At 38.6% G+C, this 21,454-nt stretch overlaps 3 protein-coding genes across 4 annotated transcripts in view; 2 read left to right on the top strand and 1 right to left on the bottom strand.

The window, feature by feature from the left end:
• LOC135837333 (echinoderm microtubule-associated protein-like 2) overlaps window positions 1–21,454 on the bottom strand; it is a 172,731-nt gene that overhangs the window by 75,564 nt on the left and 75,713 nt on the right. The window lies entirely within an intron of this gene.
• Window positions 672–3,945, top strand: LOC135837324 (uncharacterized). Its single transcript, XM_065352552.1, has 7 exons — window positions 672–829; window positions 1,157–1,431; window positions 1,598–1,801; window positions 1,872–2,457; window positions 2,531–2,796; window positions 2,945–3,103; window positions 3,198–3,945. Exons 1-7 carry the CDS (start codon window positions 793–795, stop codon window positions 3,840–3,842), a joined length of 2,172 nt encoding a protein of 723 aa, XP_065208624.1. The 5' UTR covers window positions 672–792; the 3' UTR covers window positions 3,843–3,945.
• LOC135837326 (uncharacterized) lies at window positions 5,739–21,406 on the top strand. 2 transcript variants are annotated; one of them, XM_065352555.1, is made up of 7 exons: window positions 5,739–5,931; window positions 6,290–6,534; window positions 6,710–6,907; window positions 7,011–7,581; window positions 7,651–7,916; window positions 8,049–8,207; window positions 20,693–21,406. In XM_065352555.1, exons 1-7 carry the CDS (start codon window positions 5,871–5,873, stop codon window positions 21,323–21,325), a joined length of 2,133 nt encoding a protein of 710 aa, XP_065208627.1. In that variant the 5' UTR covers window positions 5,739–5,870; the 3' UTR covers window positions 21,326–21,406. The 2 variants fall into 2 exon arrangements, with proteins under 2 accessions (XP_065208627.1, XP_065208628.1); XM_065352556.1 differs by lacking the exon at window positions 6,290–6,534.

Here is a 21,454-nt window from a genome sequence, read left to right as displayed (position 1 = left end):
TGCAGATTTTTCAATAAATTAATTTGATTTCTTGTCAGTTTTTTCAAAAAACTAAAAAAATTCAAACATTTTTAGAAGGATCCGGAGTAATTTTAAAAAAGCCAGAAATTGATTCCGAAGATCAATAAAGATTGCAGAAAAATAATTTTCAAATTTTTACTGCGTTTAGTTCGAATCTTAATTTTCGCCATTTTTTTCGAGACCTAAAAAATTGAGAATTTTACTGGCAGATACAGAATACCCAAAAAGTCAATAAATTGATTCAAAAATTCAGAAAATTGAGGCGAAAATTTTCAATAATTATTTCATGCAGATCTAATCCAGACTTGACCTTTTTTTTTTTTTTTTATCGAGAAGTAAAAAATTAAAAGATGCACAGGAGGCTACAGAATTGCTCAGAGGGACCACCAAATCAATTCTCTACATGAAAAAATGCATACAATAACAACTCGACGACCTAAGCGCCTGTGATAAAATTGAAAAGGTTTTCAAAAAATATGCAAAATACCTAGTACATACATACTTAATTATAAAAGGTTATTTAGACCTATACCGAGGAGCACTCCGTATAAATTAGCATTGAGTGTTTTTCAAGCCATTGGAATGTCTTATCGAGCAATTTTTAATTTTATCAGACCACAAACATATATTGAAAAAACGATCTGAACCTACGATAATGCAAAAAAATATCATCAGAACTGTGGTAAACTGAAACTGCTATTTGAAATTTTATCAAGCGATGACTTGAAAAAGTTATTTTTTCTGTTCTATACAAAGTCATACTACTGCACAATGAAGGTTTTGCTTTTGATATCATTCGCCTTGGCAGGTAAAAAAATACTCGTATTTTAATTTCGATCGTGTATAAACAAACTGGTTCATCACAGCTGAGTTACCCCGATATGGCATAGAGTGGAATAGGATTCTTGAAAAATGGTCTCTGAGTAGACGGAAACCAACTGAGTATCGTTCAAAAAATTTTAAACTGGACCACGATCAATTGAAAATTAGGACCCCCCCCTCCTCATTCAGCACAAAACCATTGGAATAATTTTATGTTTTTAATACAAATTGAGAAAAATTACTGTGTACAATTTTGAGACTTTCTGTCAATTTCACTGAATTCAAATCACTCACATTCAATTTCTTTTTACAGCCATTTCTTCAACTCGAAGTTCAAATTCGAGCGAGGCTCATGACATCACAACACTGCTAAATAATACCATAGCAAAAACATTCCACAATATAAATTCAGTTACGATCAACAAGTTAGTCCTTAGCATAGAGAATTTAAAATCGTTCACTTTTGAAACATACACCGACTGCGAATTAGGACCTTTTGAGAACGAGTTCTATTTCACTGGTATCACCGTAACCCCGGTCAAAGTAGAATCTGCCCACTTACGACATGAATTTTATCGCAATAGAATGGTAGGTATCTATAACGTAATATACCAAACTATAAAATCGATTGTCTTGCTCTACAAAATACATAATTTTTCTGAAACTTTTTGACGAAACCAATAAGCTTGAAAAAAAATTAAACAAATTTATGAATGAAAGAACACCAATCATGCACTTATTGGTTTTTTCACAGACCTTATTCTTCACCTACCTATCCATTGAAATGAAAGGATACTTAGGAGCGACCCCAGATACAGTTCACGTGGGTTTCGAGCGATCTCTGGATTTCAAAAACATCTCCATTTTCGTTATAGCAGAACCTATGCAAGGTTTCTCAAAAAACGAATTCTCTACTTACATTGATTTCATTCACTACGATAGTTACGAATCTAATTACGTAAGTTATATAAATAATTTTGAAAATTCACTTCCTATTCTGTAAAAACTAAAGAGTCACGTCTTTTCAGGTATATTCACCTTGGTTCCACGAAAACTTGACAACAGACACTCGATACGAACTAGAAAGACAGATCAAAAATTTCCTACCTTCGTTATTCGAGTCCAATTTACGAAACAACGACAACTTTGTACAAACACTTCATGCAACTTTTTGCCATCATCCTGAAGAAGAGATCACGTCGCAATATCCCTCTTCAGATATTTTCAAAACGGAAAATTACTTCTTTATACCAAATATCACTTCTCTAGGTCGTACTTTGAGCAATATCACCATCACTGGAATGCACAATTTTCATAGTCACTCGTTCGCTGAAAATTCCGGTCTAACTGACAGCACTCTGACGATTCAAAATATTCGAGGAACCACTAATTTACATTACGATGGTCAAAATTTTACAATTTTTCCATTATACTTTGAAGTGGATCGCATTTCGATAACGGTTGATCGAAAACAGCAAAGTATCAATGTGACCCCCTACAATTACACGGTTATTGACACTAAAATGAATGTCTCGTTGACGGAATATCAGTCGAAATGGATAATGGAGGGAATTCAATTGGCGATTGCGTCTTCGATAATGCCATCAATGAAATGTAAGTCATCCTTAGATGAATTTCTACTTGAAAAAAAAAACTCATAAATCATTATTTTTCTTTGCTTTCCCAGATCAAAGAAACGGAAAAGAATCCACCAATTCACTTGAAGAACACCCGATTGTGAAAATAAGCGCAAAATTATCTCAGCAATTCGAAGGTCCCACGATACAAAAACTGTACGATACTTGGAATATAACGATACCCGAAAGCTTCAAGGCAGACTCAAGTGTTGAAATAGAATCACACACTTACAATATTTCAATTGATGCTAAACCCACAGCAGCATTGAAATCGTATCCAGAATGGATCAAATGTGATCTCTACGACGACTTAAAAGTACGTTAGATTCCCAAATATTTACATTGAATTTTATTAAACACTAGCAGATCGTCAAACCATCTCTGATCACAACGAGCTCTTCCAGAATATGTTAATATTGCTTCTGTTCAAAATCTCGTCATACTAATGCACTAAAAAATTTCAGATACACTTCGGAACCTCTACTTGGCATGGGAAAATCCGCGTGCTCAATACCACTCACGAATTCAACGAAATTGATTTTGAAATGGGTGATGTTGACGTCGATGTATGCAAAGAAAATAATTCGCGAGCTTTTAAATTGGAATTATTTTCGAGCTCCGATGTAAGCATGCAATAGTATTTTCAAATTACAAATGCTTCAGATCATTTCATAATATTTACTTCCTCTCTCACACCATAACTAATTACAATTTCAGGTAGGCCTACGAGTGCGGTTCCCAACATCGTACAATTTCACATATCACGAGCGATTGGAGATAGCACAAAAAGCGCAAAAATTGTTTATCTCATTGATTGAGAAAACAGTGTCCTGTTTCGCAGAACCACTGCTTTCTTTACCATTGGACCACTGTACCGCACCAGTGAAAATTTTCGATGACTTTTTACCTTTCTACGCCGATCACGAATTACCTATTCGTGTACCTGATGGCAGAATTGCAAACGAATCCTTCGTATCGGATATAAACAACGTGATAATCACAGAATTGGCGAAACCATTCACTGTTGATGTCTCGATTGACCAATACCTTGTCAATGGAAGCGTGATCATATCGACATACGTGGATTTACAATTGGAATTGGCTGAAATTCGGATGAATTTTAACAATAAAAGAATGATGCCATTTCATGAGCTGCATTTAACGCTGCATGCTTTTCAGGTACGAAATCACACAGATAATGCAGAGATAGCAGTATTTTTAAATTCGTTTACGCGGGAAAAGCTTTATACACAGGATAATAAAACGGTCTCTCTCTCTATTGCGAAAATCGAGTGGATTAACACGAAATTAGAACGTAAACTTGACGAATATTTCAATAATCCCACCAGTCTCGTTTTCTAATTTATTTTCATTATAATTTACGTACGTGTAGGCAGGTAATATGTAAGTATCTAATATTATCAATTTTGTACCATTCAAATAAATAAAACTATTTTTTTATGCACTTGCACTACCAAATATTTCCGACTACCGACTAGGTACCTTCAAAATAATATTATTGTGGCTTTTCTGATCAACTTTGGCACAAATCAAAACTGTACCCCTATGTTAAAAAAGAGGTAGGGAATGGGCCCTGTTTTGTTAATCCGCCATATGGCGGCCTAGAATAATTGTAAAGTGCTAACAACATTTTCTAACCATTTAACTTTTTTTGAGATCTAAAAAACAGGGGAAAAAACACATCAAACCCCAGAATACGAGTAGTTTATACAAATAAAAGAAATCGATTATGGAGATCAAGACGCCAGAATAACTTGAAAACTCTACCAAATCAATTCTGGAGGTCAAAAAATTGAGTAAAAAAATTTCAAAAATTCTTTTATACAAAGTATAGTTAAATCACGATTTCAATTATTTTTTTCGACTGCTAAAAGATCAAAAAAATTAGCTCAAAAGAAGCACCAACCAATTCTGGAGATCACAATACTGACACAAAAATGTACAAAAATCGTTTCTGTAGATTCAAATCCATATTTAAATTATTTTTTTGAGAACTAAAAAATTTAAAAATTTGCCCCAGACTAAAAAATGTTCCTAAAGGATCTACTATCGATTCTGATAACCAAAACTTGGAGCCAAAATTTTCAACAAAAAAAATGCTGTCACTTCAAATCCCTTATTTTTATACTGTGAAAGTATTTTACATTTTTTGACAAATAAAAAATTCAAACATTCGCTCAGAACTGCATAAAAGTTGTTAAGGAACACTAATCAATTCAGGAGGCCGACATCGACATATTGAGACACAAATCTTCAAAATTCGTTTCTGTCGGTTTGAATCCAGATTTCACTCTTTCTTTTTTCGAAAACTCAAACATTCAACGATTGCGTCTCTAAAAAGGCTCAGATCAGGGGTACCAATCAATTTTGGAGATGAATTTTGGAGGTCACAGTATGAAGGCTTCAGAAAATAGCTCAAGAATGCCACAAAAAATCGATTCAGGAGAAGAAAAGATTTGACTCTTCTGTTAGTTCAAATTCAGATTTCAATCATTTTTTTAACAGCAAGATGAAAACTTACAAAATTTTTTGAACGCTTTAGAATAGCTTAAAACCATCAAACAACACTGGAGAGCTGAATTTTCGAAAATCGTTTCTACCAAATTAGTTCAATTCCATATCTTTGTAGTTTTTTTTTAGCGAGCTGAAAAATTCTAACATTTTTTTGAAGGATTCAGAACAGCACAAAAAGGCTACAAACTAATTCCAAAGATCAAAAGATTGAAGCAAATATTTTCAAAAATTGGGTTTGTTTAAATAGGTACCGATTTTTGACATCTTTTTTGAGCACTAAAAAAATCAAAATTTTTCTGCCGGATCTAAAATAATAAAAAAAAATCAAGAAATCGATTCTGAAAGTCGGAAAAAATTTTCAAAAATCTTCTCAATATAGTTCAAATTTAGATTTTAACTAGATTTTTTACAGAAATAAAAAATCAAAAAATGTACAGGGGGCTGCAGAATTGCTCAAAGGGACCTCCAATCGATTCTGTACATCTAAAGATTGACACAATATTACTTGACAAATTTTCATTTCATCAACTTGAGCAGATAGGTATTAGGTACACATGTGTCTTATGAAATGAAAACGTTTCTCAGAAAATAGATATGCAAAATACATAATCATCAGGGGAGGTGACCACCCACCGGGAAGCACTCTGTATAGATTAGCATTGAGTGTTTTTCAAGCCATTGGAATTTCTTATCGAGCAATGTTCAATTTTATCAGACATCAGACCACATAGATTGAAAAAATGATCTGAATCAACGATAATTCAGAAAAATAACATCCGAACTGTTGGTAAATTGAAACTGCTATTTGAAATTTTATCAAGCAATGCCTTGAAAAAGTTCGTTTTCCTGTTTGATATGTACATAAAGGCATACTGCACAATGAAGATTTTGCTTTTGATATCATTCACCTTGGCAGGTAAGTCACTCTATTCAATATTGCGATTTTTTTTCCAATTTGGAATGCTCTCATAATTTAAAAATCTACTGTCGAAAAATTGAAATCTTGACTCATGTTACCCCTCCCCCCTCCCCTCCACCATCTCCTTCGCCAAAAGACGAAAGAATATGCACAAAATATTCAAAAATATTGAAATACATGCATACCTTCTCACCCAAATTTGTGTTTTTGGAGGGGGGGGGGGGGGGTGAGAAATTACCTTGACAATTTTTTGTTGAAAAATTCAACTCGAGTAAAATTACAATAATTTTGAGCCTTTTTGCCGATTCCGGACTCCAATTTAAATCATTCGTATTCAATTTATCTCCTTTTTCAGCGATTGCTTCAACTCGATGTACAAATTCGAGTGAGGCTCGTGACATCACAACACTGCTGAATAATACCATTTCAAAAAATTTCCAAAATATAAATTCGGAAACGATCTTCTCGTTTATACGCAACATGGAGCTCCAAAATTCGCCCACATCCTTTGGCGACATTTTTCCGGGAGCGTTTTATTATTTTACTGGTTTAAAAGTAGAATCTGCCAGCTTACGTCATGAATTTTACAGCAAGACAATGGTAGGTATTGTCTATAACAATTGCTCCAAACTTTAAAATCGATCATTTTCCTTTACAAAACAGATCATTTTCGTGAATCATTTTGACAAAAATACTTATGAGCGTGACAAAAAAATATTATAATGAAAATATGGGTAAAAGAACGCAAATCACGCATGAGTCAATTTTTTCGCAGATCATATTCTTCACCTCCTTATCCATCGAAATGAGAGGATACTTGGGAGCAACTCCTCATACATCTAACGAGAGTTTCGCACTATCACTGAATTTTAAAAACATCTCCATCTACGCAATAGCGGGCACACAATATGATTTATGGTACAAGGATGGGCTCTATCTGTACAGTGATTTTGAAAGTTACGAATCTAATTACGTAAGTTCTGATCTATACCTATACGTACGTACCTAAATTTGAAAAAACACCTCGTATCATGAAACAAGAATATCTAAACGATTTAAAAATCATATCATTGCAGATATATTCGCCTCGGTTCTATGTAAATTCAACACCAGAGGTTCAACATCAAATGGAAAGACTGATCAAATCTTTATCACTACCATTATTCCAGTTCAATTTACGAAAAAACGAGGACTTTATGCAAATACTCAATGCAACGTTTTGCCAAGATCCTGAAGATGAGATCACGTCGTATTATCCCTCATTAGACTTCGTCGAAACGAAATGTTACTTCTTCATATCAAATTTCACCTCTCTACATCGTACCCTGAGCAATATCACCATCACAGGAATGCACAATTTTGATAGTCATTCGTTCGTCGATGTCAGCACCCTGATAATTAAAGATATTCAAGGAACGACTAATTTACATTACGATGGCCGAAATTTTACAATTTTTCCATTACACTTCGAAATAGGCTACATTTCGATATCAGTTGATCGGGAACAGCAAAGAATCAATGTGACTGCGCACAATTACACGGTTATTGAGACTAAAATGAACCTCTCGTTGACGGAATATCAGTCCAAATGGGTAATGGAGGGAATTCAATTGGCGATCGCGTCTTCGATAATGCCATCGATGAAATGTAAGTCATCTTTAATAGATGAATTTTTAGTCGAAAAAGCTTGTAATCATTTTTCTGCTGCTTTCACAGATTACAGAAACACGAATATTCCGAATGATTCGCTGAAAGAACATCCGATTGTAAAATTATTTACCAAGTTATCTCAGCAATTCGATGGCAGTACGATGCAAAAGCTGTACGATACTTGGAATATGACGATACCCAAAATCCTCAAAGCAGAATCAAGTATCCAAATAGAATCAAACACTTACAATATTTCAATTCATGCTAAACCAAAAACAGTATTGGAGCCCTGTGCAGATACGATCACATGTAGTCTCTACAACAGCTTACGAGTACGTTAATTCTCCAGTTATTTTATTGAATGCTTGCAGATTGTCAAACCCTTTCTGATAACAATGTTTACACCTAGAATACACTTCTGTTCAAAATCTCGTCACACTAACTAATGCACTAAAAAATTTCAGTTCACCTTCATAATCCCTTGTTGGTCCGGGAAAATCAGCGTGCTCAATACCACACACGAATTCAGCGAAATTGATTTTAAAATGGACAATATTATCGTCGCAATATACAAATTTAATAATTCGAATGTTTTTGAATTGAAGTCCGGTCCACTCTTTGGCGTAAGCATGCAATACCTACTATTTTCAAATTACAAATACTTCAGATTACTCCAGGCTCATTCCACGTAAATTGGACCAAGAAGTGGTAGGTGAGTTCAGCGATTTTTTTTTTGAAATTTTTCCTGTGCAAAGACCTTCCAAAGGGATGAGCAATGGCGCAAATCGCCGCTCTCTAGCCCATTTTTAAAGGCAGCCAGGGGGTGTCAAAGTTTTCAGTGAACTAGAATATCGTCCGTTTCAGCAGTGGATTACTGGGTAACCGCGATACCTACTAAAATGGAACTTTTCCCCATAGTTAAGGGTTTTAAAAGGCTTTTCGGTGATATCATGAAAATCAGTGTTGCCACTTTTTTTCGTACAAAAAATTAGCTCAAAAAGTTTCAAAACAAAGTTTTCATATCGTTCTGACTCTCAAAAATTCTAAAAAAAATATATTACGGACAACTTTTCATGCTGAACAACATATTAAAAAATTGGGACGGTGCCATGTCGCAAAGTTGATTTAAAAAAAATTTTAAGTTCGCGAAAAAATGCGATTTTTTTATTTAAAGCATGAAAAAAAGTTTTGATTGGTGAAGTTGACCCATTTCACCCTTATTTTTACGTATCTGTTGAAAAAGTTGGAAAACCCCTTTCATTAGATTAAATAAACTCATCACAAAAAAAATCAAAATTAAAAAAATAAACGAATTTAAAATTTTTTGCTATGAGTGTGATTTTCATCAACTTTTTCATGAAATACGTCAGAAAGAGGTCAAAATAAGACAACAAAATAAATTTAAACTTTTTTGATGTTTGGAATTGAAAATTGAATTTTTTTTTGGAATTTTGATTTTTTTGATGAATTTATATTCATCGGCCTCGCGAGGGCACAGGTTGTTGTCGCTAGAGGTAGTCTCTAGGTAGTAGCTCGGATCATCAAGAGGAGCCAGTCCCCGAGGACAGATGAGAAGGCGAAGACAACACCAGGGGCATTCTGCGCGTCCACGTCGTGCGGGGTGGTAACATGTTGCTGTTCGATGGACTCGGAATCGATAAACATGGCCAAAGCAGAATTCTCCAGTTGGTGGAACGACGGGGAGGAGTGGCAAGCTGAAGGCCAAACCTCTACATAAATACCGGATTACAAACAAGAATGCATAACAGCTGCAGAACACCAACAACTCACTTGTTCCAGCCCTAGGGAAGCTCAAGAGCTTCAGAGTGAGAAGGCGAATACCAGCGCCTAAAAACTGGCACATTCAGCTAAGGGAGCAAACCCCAACAGAAAACCATGGTGGAAGGCAACGGGAAACCAACACCATTATATCTCCCTAGAATTATATGGACATCAATTCAGCAATGGCCCTAAGTCTCCGTCAGGCTGATCCTCATCCGCCAAGGCAGCCGGATAGGGTGCTAAGAATACGCGGAGTTAAAACAAGGCGGAACAACATCAACGTTGCAACCTGGAACGTACGAACCTTGTATAAAATTGGACAACTTGCCAATGTAATCAAGGAAGCCAGGAGATTAAAAATCGACGTATTAGGAATAAGCGAGACCCGATGGACTGGAAATGGCAGAAACCGGGTAGATAAGGATTACAAAATGATCTACGCTGGAAAAGACACACACGAACTAGGTGTGGGTATATTAATACATACCAGAATCAGCGATAAAATCAGTGCCATAATTCCAAAATCAGAGAGGATAATATTTGTGAGATTGGAGGTCAAGCCAAAACCAATCGTGATAATTCAAGTTTATGCGCCAACAGCAGAAAGCAGTACAGCAGAAATCAATAACTTCTACAATGACCTAGAAGAAGTAATGAATTGCTCAAAAAACAATGATGTTGTGTTTTTGATGGGAGACTTCAATGCCAAAGTCGGGAATGATCATGGTAGCCAAGTGGCAGGGAAACACGCACTTGGAGAGCAGAATGAAAGAGGAGAAATGCTCGTAGAGTTCGCAGAAAGACACGATCTAATAATATGCAATACCTGGTTCAAACAACATGCAAGAAGATTATACACATGGGTCAGTCCTGGAGATCGAGCCAGAAACCAGATAGACTACATTCTTGTAAAAAGAAGATTCAAGAACATGGTGAAGAACTGTCATACATATCCTGGTGCTGACTGCAACACTGACCATAAGCTACTGGCTGCAAAATGCCAGATAGTCATGAAGAGCCAGAAGAAGAGCAAAGAACAATACCAACAACTTGACATTGCAAAGATCAAATCAAAGCATGTGCAGAAGAAATTCCAAGAAGAACTGGAAAAACAAAAGGAAGACAAGTTGGAAGAAGAACAAGGTATTGAAGAGAAGTGGCAAGAATGGAAGCGAAAGGTTAAAAAAGCAGCAGAAAAGTCTATTCCACTCAAAGATAAAAGAAAACACAAACCATGGATAACTCAAGAGATACTGGATCTGATGGAAGAACGAAGGAATGCAAACAGACCAAGTAGTGAATACACAGAACTAAATCACAAGATCATGGGAATGTGCAGAATGGCCAAAAATGAATGGTATGAGGAGAAGTGTCGAGAAGTAGAAGAACTGGAGAAAAGACACAACTCTAGAGAAATGCATACCAAAGTGAAGCAGATGATGGCTGCCCATAAGAAAAGGAGAAGTGGAATAGCATACATGCGAAGAGAAGATGGAAAGTATTGTGTTAACAATCAAGAAACAGAAGAGGTCTGGATCAGCTACATACAGGAACTGTATGGAGATGACACACGTCCGGCTCAAATGGAAGTTTCATCCACAGAGGAGGCACCACGAATCGAAATGTGGGAGCTGAGAAATGCGGTGAAGAGAGCCAGAAACCACAAAGCAGTGGGGGAAGATCTCATACCAGTAGACTTGATTAAACATCTAACACCTGAGTACGAAAAAGAGCTGCTGAAGATTATAAATGAGATATACGATGAAGGTACACTGCCTAAGGACTTCAAAGCAGTAAATTTTGTACCAATACCAAAGAAAAATAACTCGCAAAAATGCTCTGAATACAGAACCATCGCATTAATGAGCCATGCTCTAAAGCTACTGCTATCCATCATAAATGCCAGAATTGAAAAGAAGATAGATGAAAATCTAAGTGAAACACAATATGGCTTTGTAGCAAAAAAAGGGACGAGAGACGCAATCGCCCTGCTGAAAGTGATCATCCAAAGAGCACTGAATGCAAACAGGGAAATTATTGCTTGCTTCGTCGACTATGAAAAAGCATTTGATCGTGTCAACCATGAGAGGATGCTGGAGATCCTGAAGAAATACAATATCGATGACAAAGACCTGCGGATAATCAAGAACTTGTACTGGGAGCAGAGCGCAAACATCAAGTTTGGAACTGGGTACTCGGAGAATAGATGTGGTATAAAGAGAGGTGTGAGACAAGGATGCCCCCTCTCACCTAGGCTGTTCAACGTGTACGCAGAAGAAATAATGAGAGAAGCGCGAATCAAACAAACGGGATTCAAGATCAACGGCAAGAGAATAAATGAAATAAGCTACGCAGACGACAAAGTGATCCTTGCTGAATAGTCTACAATCCACGAGGCAAAAAGTGTTCACCTACCGGGATTTTTTTGAGGACAAAAAGTTTACCTTGCTTGACGTTAGTATCACTTCAGCATTTACGAAAATCACAAAAAAAAAAATTTTCGCTTGCACATAAGGTGGGGGGAGGTGGAAAAGGGGTATTTTTTGACCTAGAAGGGGGACAAAAAATTCGACCGGGGATGGATAGGCTGGTGTCTTGGGATGTTGAAAATACAAAATTTTCTATCAGCCTCCTGCACAATCAAAAGTTATGCAACCCTAAACGCAATTTTTGCCCATTTTTTGAGGTTTTTCTGCCCTAGTGCCTGTTGTATTCGGAGGGGACAATTTTTTCTCTCATATCCCGTTACATCTCACCTCTACCTTTCCAAAATCACCACATTCACGAAATTCGACCGGCACATTTCGTTGTAATTAATTTTCAAAGTTGGGTAAGTACGACTTTTCATAAAATACAAACTTCACAATTTTATTTCAAAAGTGGCCGTGTGACCTATCAAAATGAGTTAAAATTTTGCGCTGAACTCAAAAATATCAACAGTTTTTGTGTTACCCCCTTCCCCCTGTACTAACCCCCTAAAACCTGAAAAAAAGTCAAAATCACGTTTTTCCTATTTTTATGGGAAAATATCGAAAAAATGAAAAACTGATAATCACTAAAAGTGTTCAGAATTAAATTTCCTTTCAAATGAGCTACATCAGGATAGATTTCACCCTCTCCCTCCTCCTTGAGAATCTACCCCCCCCCCCTCTTTTCCGACCCAAAACAGAGGGATTCATGAAAAACTTGCAAAAAAATAGAGATGGGAAATTTTTAAAATTCTTTGGAGGTACTGGAAAGGCTTTGGAAGCTTTTTCAATCGATTTTATGGTGTGAAAAGAATGTTGCAAACCGGCCAAAAACCAGATTTTTGTTTCAAGTTTGACTACTTGAATAAAATTTTGATTAAGGTGTATGTAGTTATCCGCGATCGAAGGCTTAAAAAATTGAAATTGTGATTTTAGCATAAAAAATTGTCATTCATTATATCAAGTTGAGTGAAAGTTTTAAAATTTATGTGGAATTTAGATTCAATAAGGACCAATTTATGGATGTTTTTTCAATGTTTTTTTTTTTTGTTTTTTTTTGAACTAGTTACATTCTAGCCAGAAAGCTCACAATAAAAGATCAAACTGCTGTATCAGGCTCTGAACCTATACAAACACATACACATACACCTAGGTAATTTGTTGCCAACATGTTGATCTTGAGCCATTCATTATTTTCAATAAGTAAAAAATCCAAAAAAACCAACTTTTTGAGGGGGTTTTCACCCATTTTTGATCATTTTACACTGGTATGAAAAACATTCAACAAGATGTTCGATGTTTTCTGATGGTTCTTCATCTTCACCTTCCCCATCCCATTTTTTTGTCTTATAGTACAAACACCTACTGTACTCCTATTTTATCAGAATTAGCAAAATATGAATAAATTTTGTGTCGAGAACGCACTTCACAAAGTGAGAAAAGAGCAATGAAATCTACAGTGTGATAGTTCACTTGAAAGGAAATCCAATTTTGAACAATTATGCCGATTACAAAATTTTCATTAAGTATTGGTCGATATTGTTCATCAAAAATGCAAAAATTATAATTGTTGACTTTTTGAGTTTCTGGATTTTTTGAGGCGCAAAGATTGCTTCAAACACAATTTGCAAATAACAAGTTATAGAAAAATGATCAAGGAACAACGTTTGTTTGAAAAATTTTCACGTACAACCAATTGATGGTCAGAAAGGGGGGGGGTAGATTCTCAAGGAGGAGGGAGAGGGTGAAATCTATCCTGATATAGCTCATTTGAAAGGAAATTTAATTCTGGACACTTTTAGTGATTATCAGTTTTTCATTTTTTCGATATTTTCCCATAAAAATAGGAAAAACGTGATTTTGACTTTTTTCAGGTTTTAGGGGGTTAGTACAGGGGGAAGGGGGTAACACAAAAACTGTTGATATTTTTGAGTTCAGCGCAAAATTTTAACTCATTTTGATAGGTCACACGGCCACTTTTGAAATAAAATTGTGAAGTTTGTATTTTATGAAAAGTCGTACTTACCCAACTTTGAAAATTAATTACAACGAAATGTGCCGGTCGAATTTCGTGAATGTGGTGATTTTGGAAAGGTAGAGGTGAGATGTAACGGGATATGAGAGAAAAAATTGTCCCCTCCGAATACAACAGGCACTAGGGCAGAAAAACCTCAAAAAATGGGCAAAAATTGCGTTTAGGGTTGCATAACTTTTGATTGTGCAGGAGGCTGATAGAAAATTTTGTATTTTCAACATCCCAAGACACCAGCCTATCCATCCCCGGTCGAATTTTTTGTCCCCCTTCTAGGTCAAAAAATACCCCTTTTCCACCTCCCCCCACCTTATGTGCAAGCGAAAATTTTTTTTTTTGTGATTTTCGTAAATGCTGAAGTGATACTAACGTCAAGCAAGGTAAACTTTTTGTCCCCAAAAAAATCTCGATAACATCGATTTCTAGAGCACTTTTTGCCTCGTGGATTGTAGACTAGAAACAGAGGCGCAGATGCAGAAAATGATCAACCAAATCAACAGTGCTGGATTAAAATATGGAATGAAGATAAATGCAGGCAAGACCAAGGTGATGAGATTTACAAAAGGAGACTTCAAGGAGGTCAAAATCAACATTGGAACTCAAGAAATTGAAAATGTAAATCAGTTCAGATACCTTGGAGCACTGATAAATAATGATGGTAGAGATCATAAAGAAATTAAATCACGGATTGGAATGGCAAAAAGCGCCTTTAACAACCTAGCCAATGTGCTGGGAAATCGAACAATGAGTCTAGCCCTGAGAAAGAGAATTATGCGATGCTACGTATGGACCGTTCTGAAGTATTCTTGTGAAACATGGACCATGAGTGCAGAATGCGAGAAGAAAATATCTGCTTTTGAGATGTGGTGCTATCGAAGGCTACTACGGATCTCATGGAAGGACTTCATCACCAACCAGGAAGTATTAACAAGAATAGGAGAGGAGCGGAAAGTCGTAGTAGAAGATATAAAGAACAGAAAGCTAAAGTATCTAGCTCATAAAATACGAGAAAACGGTATTTTCATGCTAGCGGTACAGGGGAAAATTCAAGGAAGAACTGCAAGAGGGAGGAAACGATCGGAGATGTTAACAACAAACTCACCGGCCAACTCTCCCTGTAAGACCCTGAAAGAAACTATCAGATACGCTAGAAACCGGCTGATATAGATGGAAGTATACGCTATCTCCTGTAAAGGAGCGCGACTACGACGACGACGACGACGATATTCATCGAGAGAAAGAGTTTTTTCAACTTTTTCAACAGATACGTAAAAATAAGGGTGAAATGGGTCAACTTCACCAATCAAAACTTTTTTTCATGTTTTAAATAAAAAAATCGAATTTTTTCGCAAACTTAAAATTTTTTAAATCGACTTTGCGACATGATACAGTCCCAATTTTTTAATATGTTGTTCAGCATGAAAAGTTGTCCGTAATATATTTTTTTCAGAATTTTTGAGAGTCAGAATGATATGAAAACTACGTTTTGAAACTTTTTGAGCTAATTTTTTGTACGAAAAAAAGTGGCTACACTGATTTTTATGATATCACCAAAAAGCCTTTTAAAACTCCTAACTATGGGAAAAAGTTCCATTTTGGTAGGTGTGGCGGTTCGGTTGCGGTTTTGCTCCGTAACCTAGCGGCATGTTTATCTGCGCCAAATGCACGCGCCGCTCGCCTAGCTGAACGTTTCACAGCTGAGTACTCGATGTATTACATACATACGTTATTCCGTTTTATCTCTCGCTCGCTGATACACTTTTCTGTACATTTTATCTTGTGATTAAAAATACGTTATAATTTCACGTCCGTGTTGGCTTTTATTTTGCCTAAATAGAACTTGTTTAATGGGGTACAAAAAACCCTAAAGTGGTGACCCTTGACGTTTTTTATTTTTCTGAGCTCGTTTTTGAGCAGTTGTAACGTTTTCACGCATACTCTGACGTTTTCGGAGATATTTTTCATGCAATTTTCGGACGTTTTCGCCTGTTTCCAGTCCATTGTCTCAGAGGTATTTGAATGGTAAAAGGTTTCGTCTGTTCCACCCAAGCTGAATATTTTTGTTCCAGTCCAGCTGAGCAATTACGTATGTAAGTACCAGTGTTATACCGTTTTTTAAGCTGTTTTTTGGCCATTCTAAGCTGAGATGACCAAACCTGGCGATTCCAAAAGTGACGCGGACAAGGAGCAGCCTACTCCGCCACAGCCGCAGGTTGTAAATGCAGTTCATCGTATTGAATTACCACCGTTTAATGGCACAAATATTCGTCTATGGTGGCGTCAGGTTGAGCTGAGATTAGGTTTGGGCACTTTCAAATCTGAGAAGACAAAATTCGAGGCTGTCGCCGGTTCCCTTCCTCACGATATAGCTACTAGCGTGCAGGAAATGATATTCGATCCTCCAGAGCTGAATCCATTCTCGGCATTACGTGATCGCGTATTCGAGGTGTATGAGCCTTCCGATACTGAAAAAATGAATCGCCTGCTTGAAGGGTGTCAACTTGGTGATAAAAAACCATCTATTCTACTAGCTGAGATGCGTGTACTCGCGAAAGGTCGCGTCACCAACGAAACATTGTCCGAGCTGTTTAAACGCAGATTACCTGAGCCAGTTCAACTTGTTTTAGCTGCCGGATGCGTTACTGACCCGGATAAAATGGCACAAGCAGCTGATGCTGCAGTTCAATACGTTCGTCCGCCTACAGTGGCAGCAGTAGCGACGTCAGGTGCGAATCTGACAATAATTCGTTACTTGGCCAAATCTCAGCACTGACAAAAGCTGTCAATACACTCGTCAATGAAAATAGACAGCACCGATCGCGCTCACGTACGCGAAATGATTCTGAAAATGGCCGTTCACGTTCCAGACAGCGTTCTGGTACGCCTAGAAACTCCAACTACTGCTGGTACCATAATCGTTGGGCTGAGAAAGCGAAAAAGTGCGTCGGCAGTTGCCAATGGCCTAAAACGCCGGAAAACAAGTAGCCGCGCTCCAGAATGCGGCCTATGGTGCGCCGGCAATGCAATCTCGCCGTTTATTTATTCGAGATAAAGGTATGAACACGAAGTACCTCGTAGATTGCGGCGCTGAAGTGTCTGTAATTCCAGCAAGACACGCGGATCGCCGTCACAGGTCAGGTACTAACCTGTATGCGGCAAATGGCACACCTATTTGTACCTACGGCACACGCCTACTTCGGTTGTCACTTGGATTGCGACGCGACTTTGTTTGGCCATTCATCGTTGCTGATGTGGACAGACCAATCATCGGTGCTGATTTCTTAGCTGAGTTTCACCTGCTGCCTGATATGCGACATGCCAAGCTGATTGATGGTTCTACCTTGCTGTCTGTAGGGTGTATAATTGAGTCTATTGACATAGGCACCACGGCAGTGAGCACCGTTGACCACAGCTCTGAGTTCGCGAAAGTGTTAGCTGAGTTTCCAGCATTGACTCGGCCAAATCGTAAGCGTGAATGCGGCGTAACACACTCTACTCAGCATTTCATCGAAACTGAAGGTGGCCAGTCACAGCTCGAGCTCGTCGCCTGCCCCCTGAGAAATACAAAGCTGCAAAGCTGGCATTTGAAGAAATGCTGCGCTCAGGTGATGCCCGTCCATCAAAAAGTCCTTGGGCATCCCCTCTCCACGTAGCAAACAAACGTGGCATAGAGAGGTGGCGAATGTGCGGCGACTATAGAGCACTGAATGCGGCAACTCGCGCGGACAAATACCCTGTTCCAAATATCCAGGATTTTAATGTCACGCTCCATGGAGCTAAAGTGTTCACAAAGCTGGATATTACGCGAGCTTATTATCACATTCCGATGGCACCTGGCGATATTGAAAAAACTGCTGTGATAACGCCATTCGGATTGTTTGAATTCCCATTTATGCCGTTTGGCCTAAAAAATGCTGCTCAAACTTTCCAGCGTTTTATGGACGGATTGCTGAGAGGCCTACCATTCGCCTACGTTTATATTGACGATGTTTTAATCGCTTCAAATTCCATGGAGGAACATCGCGAGCACGTACGTCAAGTGCTTGAGCGCCTATCTCAAGCTGGCCTCACACTCAGTGCTGGAAAATGTGTGTATGCGCAGAATAGCATTGAGTTTCTCGGATATGATGTTGATGCAGCTGGAATTCGCCCCTCTCCCAGCCGAGTAGAGGCGATTATGACGTATCCGAAGCCAAGCGATGTATCCGGCCTCAGACGTTTCATAGGCATGCTAGGTTTCTACCGACGTTGTCTGCCAAACATTGCTGACATCCAGCGGCGCGTCCAAGCTATCATTTGTACCAACAAGAAGAATGATAAAACACCTCTTGTTTGGACTGAGGACGCTGAGAGTGCGTTTGAAGAGCTGAAACAATGTTTGAAAGATGCTGTAATGCTTCATCATCCAGATGGCTCGTTACCTATCATTCTGTCAACTGATGCATCCAACACAGCTATCGGAGCAGTTTTGTCACAGCAACGTGAAGAAGTCCTCGAACCATTGGCATTTTTTTCGCGGAAGCTGTCACCGGCTGAGACACGTTACTGCACCTACGATCGTGAGCTGTTAGCAATTTACGCAGCTGTGCGCCATTTTCGGTGTCATCTCGAGGGCAGAGAATTTGCGATCTATACAGATCATAAGCCCATAGTGTTTGCATTCGATCAGCACTCAGAGAAAGCTCCACCGAGACGCGCTAGACAGCTCGACTACATTGGGCAGTTCACTACAGACATCCGATATGTTGAAGGAGCTGCCAATATCCCTGCGGATGCACTCTCACGCATCGAAGCGATTAGCGTTGAGTCTGAAATCAATTACAGCGAACTTGCTCGCGAACAACGAGCTGATGCTGAGATTGAGCAACTGCTGAGTGGCGATTCAAAGCTGAAGATCCAGCCTAGAAAGCTGCCAGAACACAACACAGCGATTCTGTGCGACACATCCGGTGCCAAACCTAGACCACTCGTTCCAGTGAAATTCCGGCGTGCAGTTTTCAACAGTGTGCACAACTTAGCGCATCCTGGTGCCAACGCATCAGCGAAACTCGTCAGTGCGCGTTTTGTGTGGCCTGGTGTACAGAAAGACTGCCGGCAGTGGGCGAAACAATGCGTTCCCTGCCAAAAAGCCAAAGTTTCGCGACACACTCGTTCTCCGCTTGGTGATTTTGAAAAGGTGCCTCGTTTTAACCATATCCATGTGGACATCGTCGGCCCTTTGCCTCCCTCACGTGGTAAGGAGTATCTTCTCACGGTGATCGACAGAACTTCACTGTGGCCAGAGGCATATCCGCTGAGTCACATCACCGCTGAGGCAGTTGGAGAGTTGATAGCACGCGAGTGGGTACCTAGATTTGGAGTACCGGCAACCATCACCACCGATCAAGGCCGTCAATTTGAATCGGACTTATTTACGAAGATGTCCTCTGTTCTTGGCTCAAATCGCATACGCACGACAGCCTACCACCCCCAGGCCAATGGAAAGGTCGAAAGGTGGCATAGAACACTCAAGGCTGCGGTGATGGCGCATCAGACTACTGCCTGGATGGATATTTTACCAGCAGTCCTACTTGGTCTTCGCTCAACGATCAACAGCGAACTTGAGGTGTCTCCAGCTCAACTTACATTCGGTGCTGAACTCCGTTTACCAGGAGATTTGATTGCTGACACACCTGAGCTGAGCAATGCGCCAGAGTTTGTGAAGAAGCTGCAGTCAGCATTACAGAGCGTTGGAAAAGCTTTCAGACGACACGGAGATACTCCTATTTTCGTGCCACAAGCTTTAGACACGTGTACACACGTTTTCTTACGTGTCGAAATCCAACGCGCTTCACTCATTCCACCATACACCGGTCCGCATCGTGTAATTCGCCGAAAGGATAAAGCGATTGAGATCGAGGTAAATGGAAGAGCAATCTTGGTGTCTGTTGACCGTTTAAAACCCGCATATTTAGCACCTGCGCCGGACGTTGTCAAATCAAGGAGTCAGATCGAGGATACAGTTAAGTCTGAGCCTACTCAGAATCCTGAAGCTGAGAAAAGTCGTCCAAAACGCAAAGTCCGTTTTAAAGGCGTTTATACTCGATAAATTGTATTCGTATTCACGAAAATTTTCAAACGTGTAACATTCTAGTCATTTTGTACATACTCTTGTTTTTTTTCCAATTTTTTTTACAATTTTTATATTTTTCGCTATTTTGTGTTTTTTTAATGTACAAATTTTATTCATTTTATTGTTTAATGTATTTTTCTATTTATTGTATCACGAGTCCCTCGCTTAGGGGGGAGTACTGTGGCGGTTCGGTTGCGGTTTTGCTCCGTAACCTAGCGGCATGTTTATCTGCGCCAAATGCGCGCGCCGCTCGCCTAGCTGAACGTTTCACAGCTGAGTACTCGATGTATTACATACATACGTTATTCCGTTTTATCTCTCGCTCGCTGATACACTTTTCTGTACATTTTATCTTGTGATTAAAAATACGTTATAATTTCACGTCCGTGTTGGCTTTTATTTTGCCTAAATAGAACTTGTTTAATGGGGTACAAAAAACCCTAAAGTAGGTATCGCGGTTACCCAGTAATCCACTGCTGAAACGGACGATATTCTAGTTCACTGAAAACTTTGACACCCCCTGGCTGCCTTTAAAAATGGGCTAGAGGGCTGCGATTTGCGCCATTGGTCATCCCTTCGGAAGGTCTTTCCCCAAAAAAAATTTCAAAAAAAATCGCCGAACTCACCTATCACTTCTTGGTCTAATTGACGTGGAAAGACCCTCCATCCATAATACTCCTTTCTCTCTCACTCCAAAACTAATCACAATTATAGGCACGTCTACAGCTGTCCTCAAATCCGTACAATTTGACGGATCACTATCGCTTGAAGATAGCACAAAAAGCGCAAGAATTGTTGATCTCATGGATCGAGAAAACATTTGCCCTTTTCGCAGAACCACTACTTTCTTCACCATTGGACTACTGTACCGCACCGGTGAAAATTTTCGACGACTTCCTGCCTTTCTACGCCGATCACGAATTACCCTTTCATGTACCTGATGACAGATTTGCAAACGAATCCACCGAAACGAATGTAAACAACGTGATAATCACAGAGTGGACGGAATCACCCACTGCTTTTATCTCGCGTTATAATGGCAGTGCGATGTTATCAACATACATTGATTTAGAATTGGCAGATGCTAAAATTCGCATGGATTTTAACCGCAATGACGAACCATTAGATGAAAGGCATCTGACGCTGTGTATTTTCGAGGTACGAAATTACACAGATACTGCAGAGATAGCAGTATATTTACATTTCAGACCGTTGGATTACATTCCGTCTCCTGAGAACAATTATACGGTCCCTTTTCGTTATCATTCGGAACACCACTCTATTGAGATGAAATTACAACGTATACTTGGCGAATGTTTCACTAATTTTACCAGTCTCGTTTTTTAACATATTTTTTTAATTACAATTTACCTATGTATTATTAATTTTGTATACATTAAATTATTGAAACTTTTTTTCCCATAGTAATCTATGTAGAGTACAAAGTTGTTATTTTCATCAACATTTAAAGAACAA

This window comes from Planococcus citri, chromosome 2 (genome assembly GCF_950023065.1).
Source record: "Planococcus citri chromosome 2, ihPlaCitr1.1, whole genome shotgun sequence".
NCBI classification, from domain to species: domain Eukaryota; kingdom Metazoa; phylum Arthropoda; class Insecta; order Hemiptera; family Pseudococcidae; genus Planococcus; species Planococcus citri.
Note: the sequence above shows the minus strand (reverse complement) of the source record. Positions and strands in the feature narration are given on the sequence as shown.

Excerpts from the sequence above, each read along its gene's own strand:
- LOC135837324 (XM_065352552.1), top strand. The coding sequence starts at position 793 with ATGAAGGTTTTGCTTTTGATATCATTCGCCTTGGCAG. Across the intron at positions 2,797-2,944 it reads ATCTCTACGACGACTTAAAA|ATACACTTCGGAACCTCTAC; the intron begins GTACGTTAGATT and ends AAAAAATTTCAG. Across the intron at positions 3,104-3,197 it reads AATTATTTTCGAGCTCCGAT|GTAGGCCTACGAGTGCGGTT; the intron begins GTAAGCATGCAA and ends TTACAATTTCAG.
- LOC135837326 (XM_065352555.1), top strand. The coding sequence starts at position 5,871 with ATGTACATAAAGGCATACTGCACAATGAAGATTTTGCTTTTGATATCA. Across the intron at positions 6,535-6,709 it reads AATTTTACAGCAAGACAATG|ATCATATTCTTCACCTCCTT; the intron begins GTAGGTATTGTC and ends ATTTTTTCGCAG. Across the intron at positions 7,582-7,650 it reads GATAATGCCATCGATGAAAT|ATTACAGAAACACGAATATT; the intron begins GTAAGTCATCTT and ends CTGCTTTCACAG.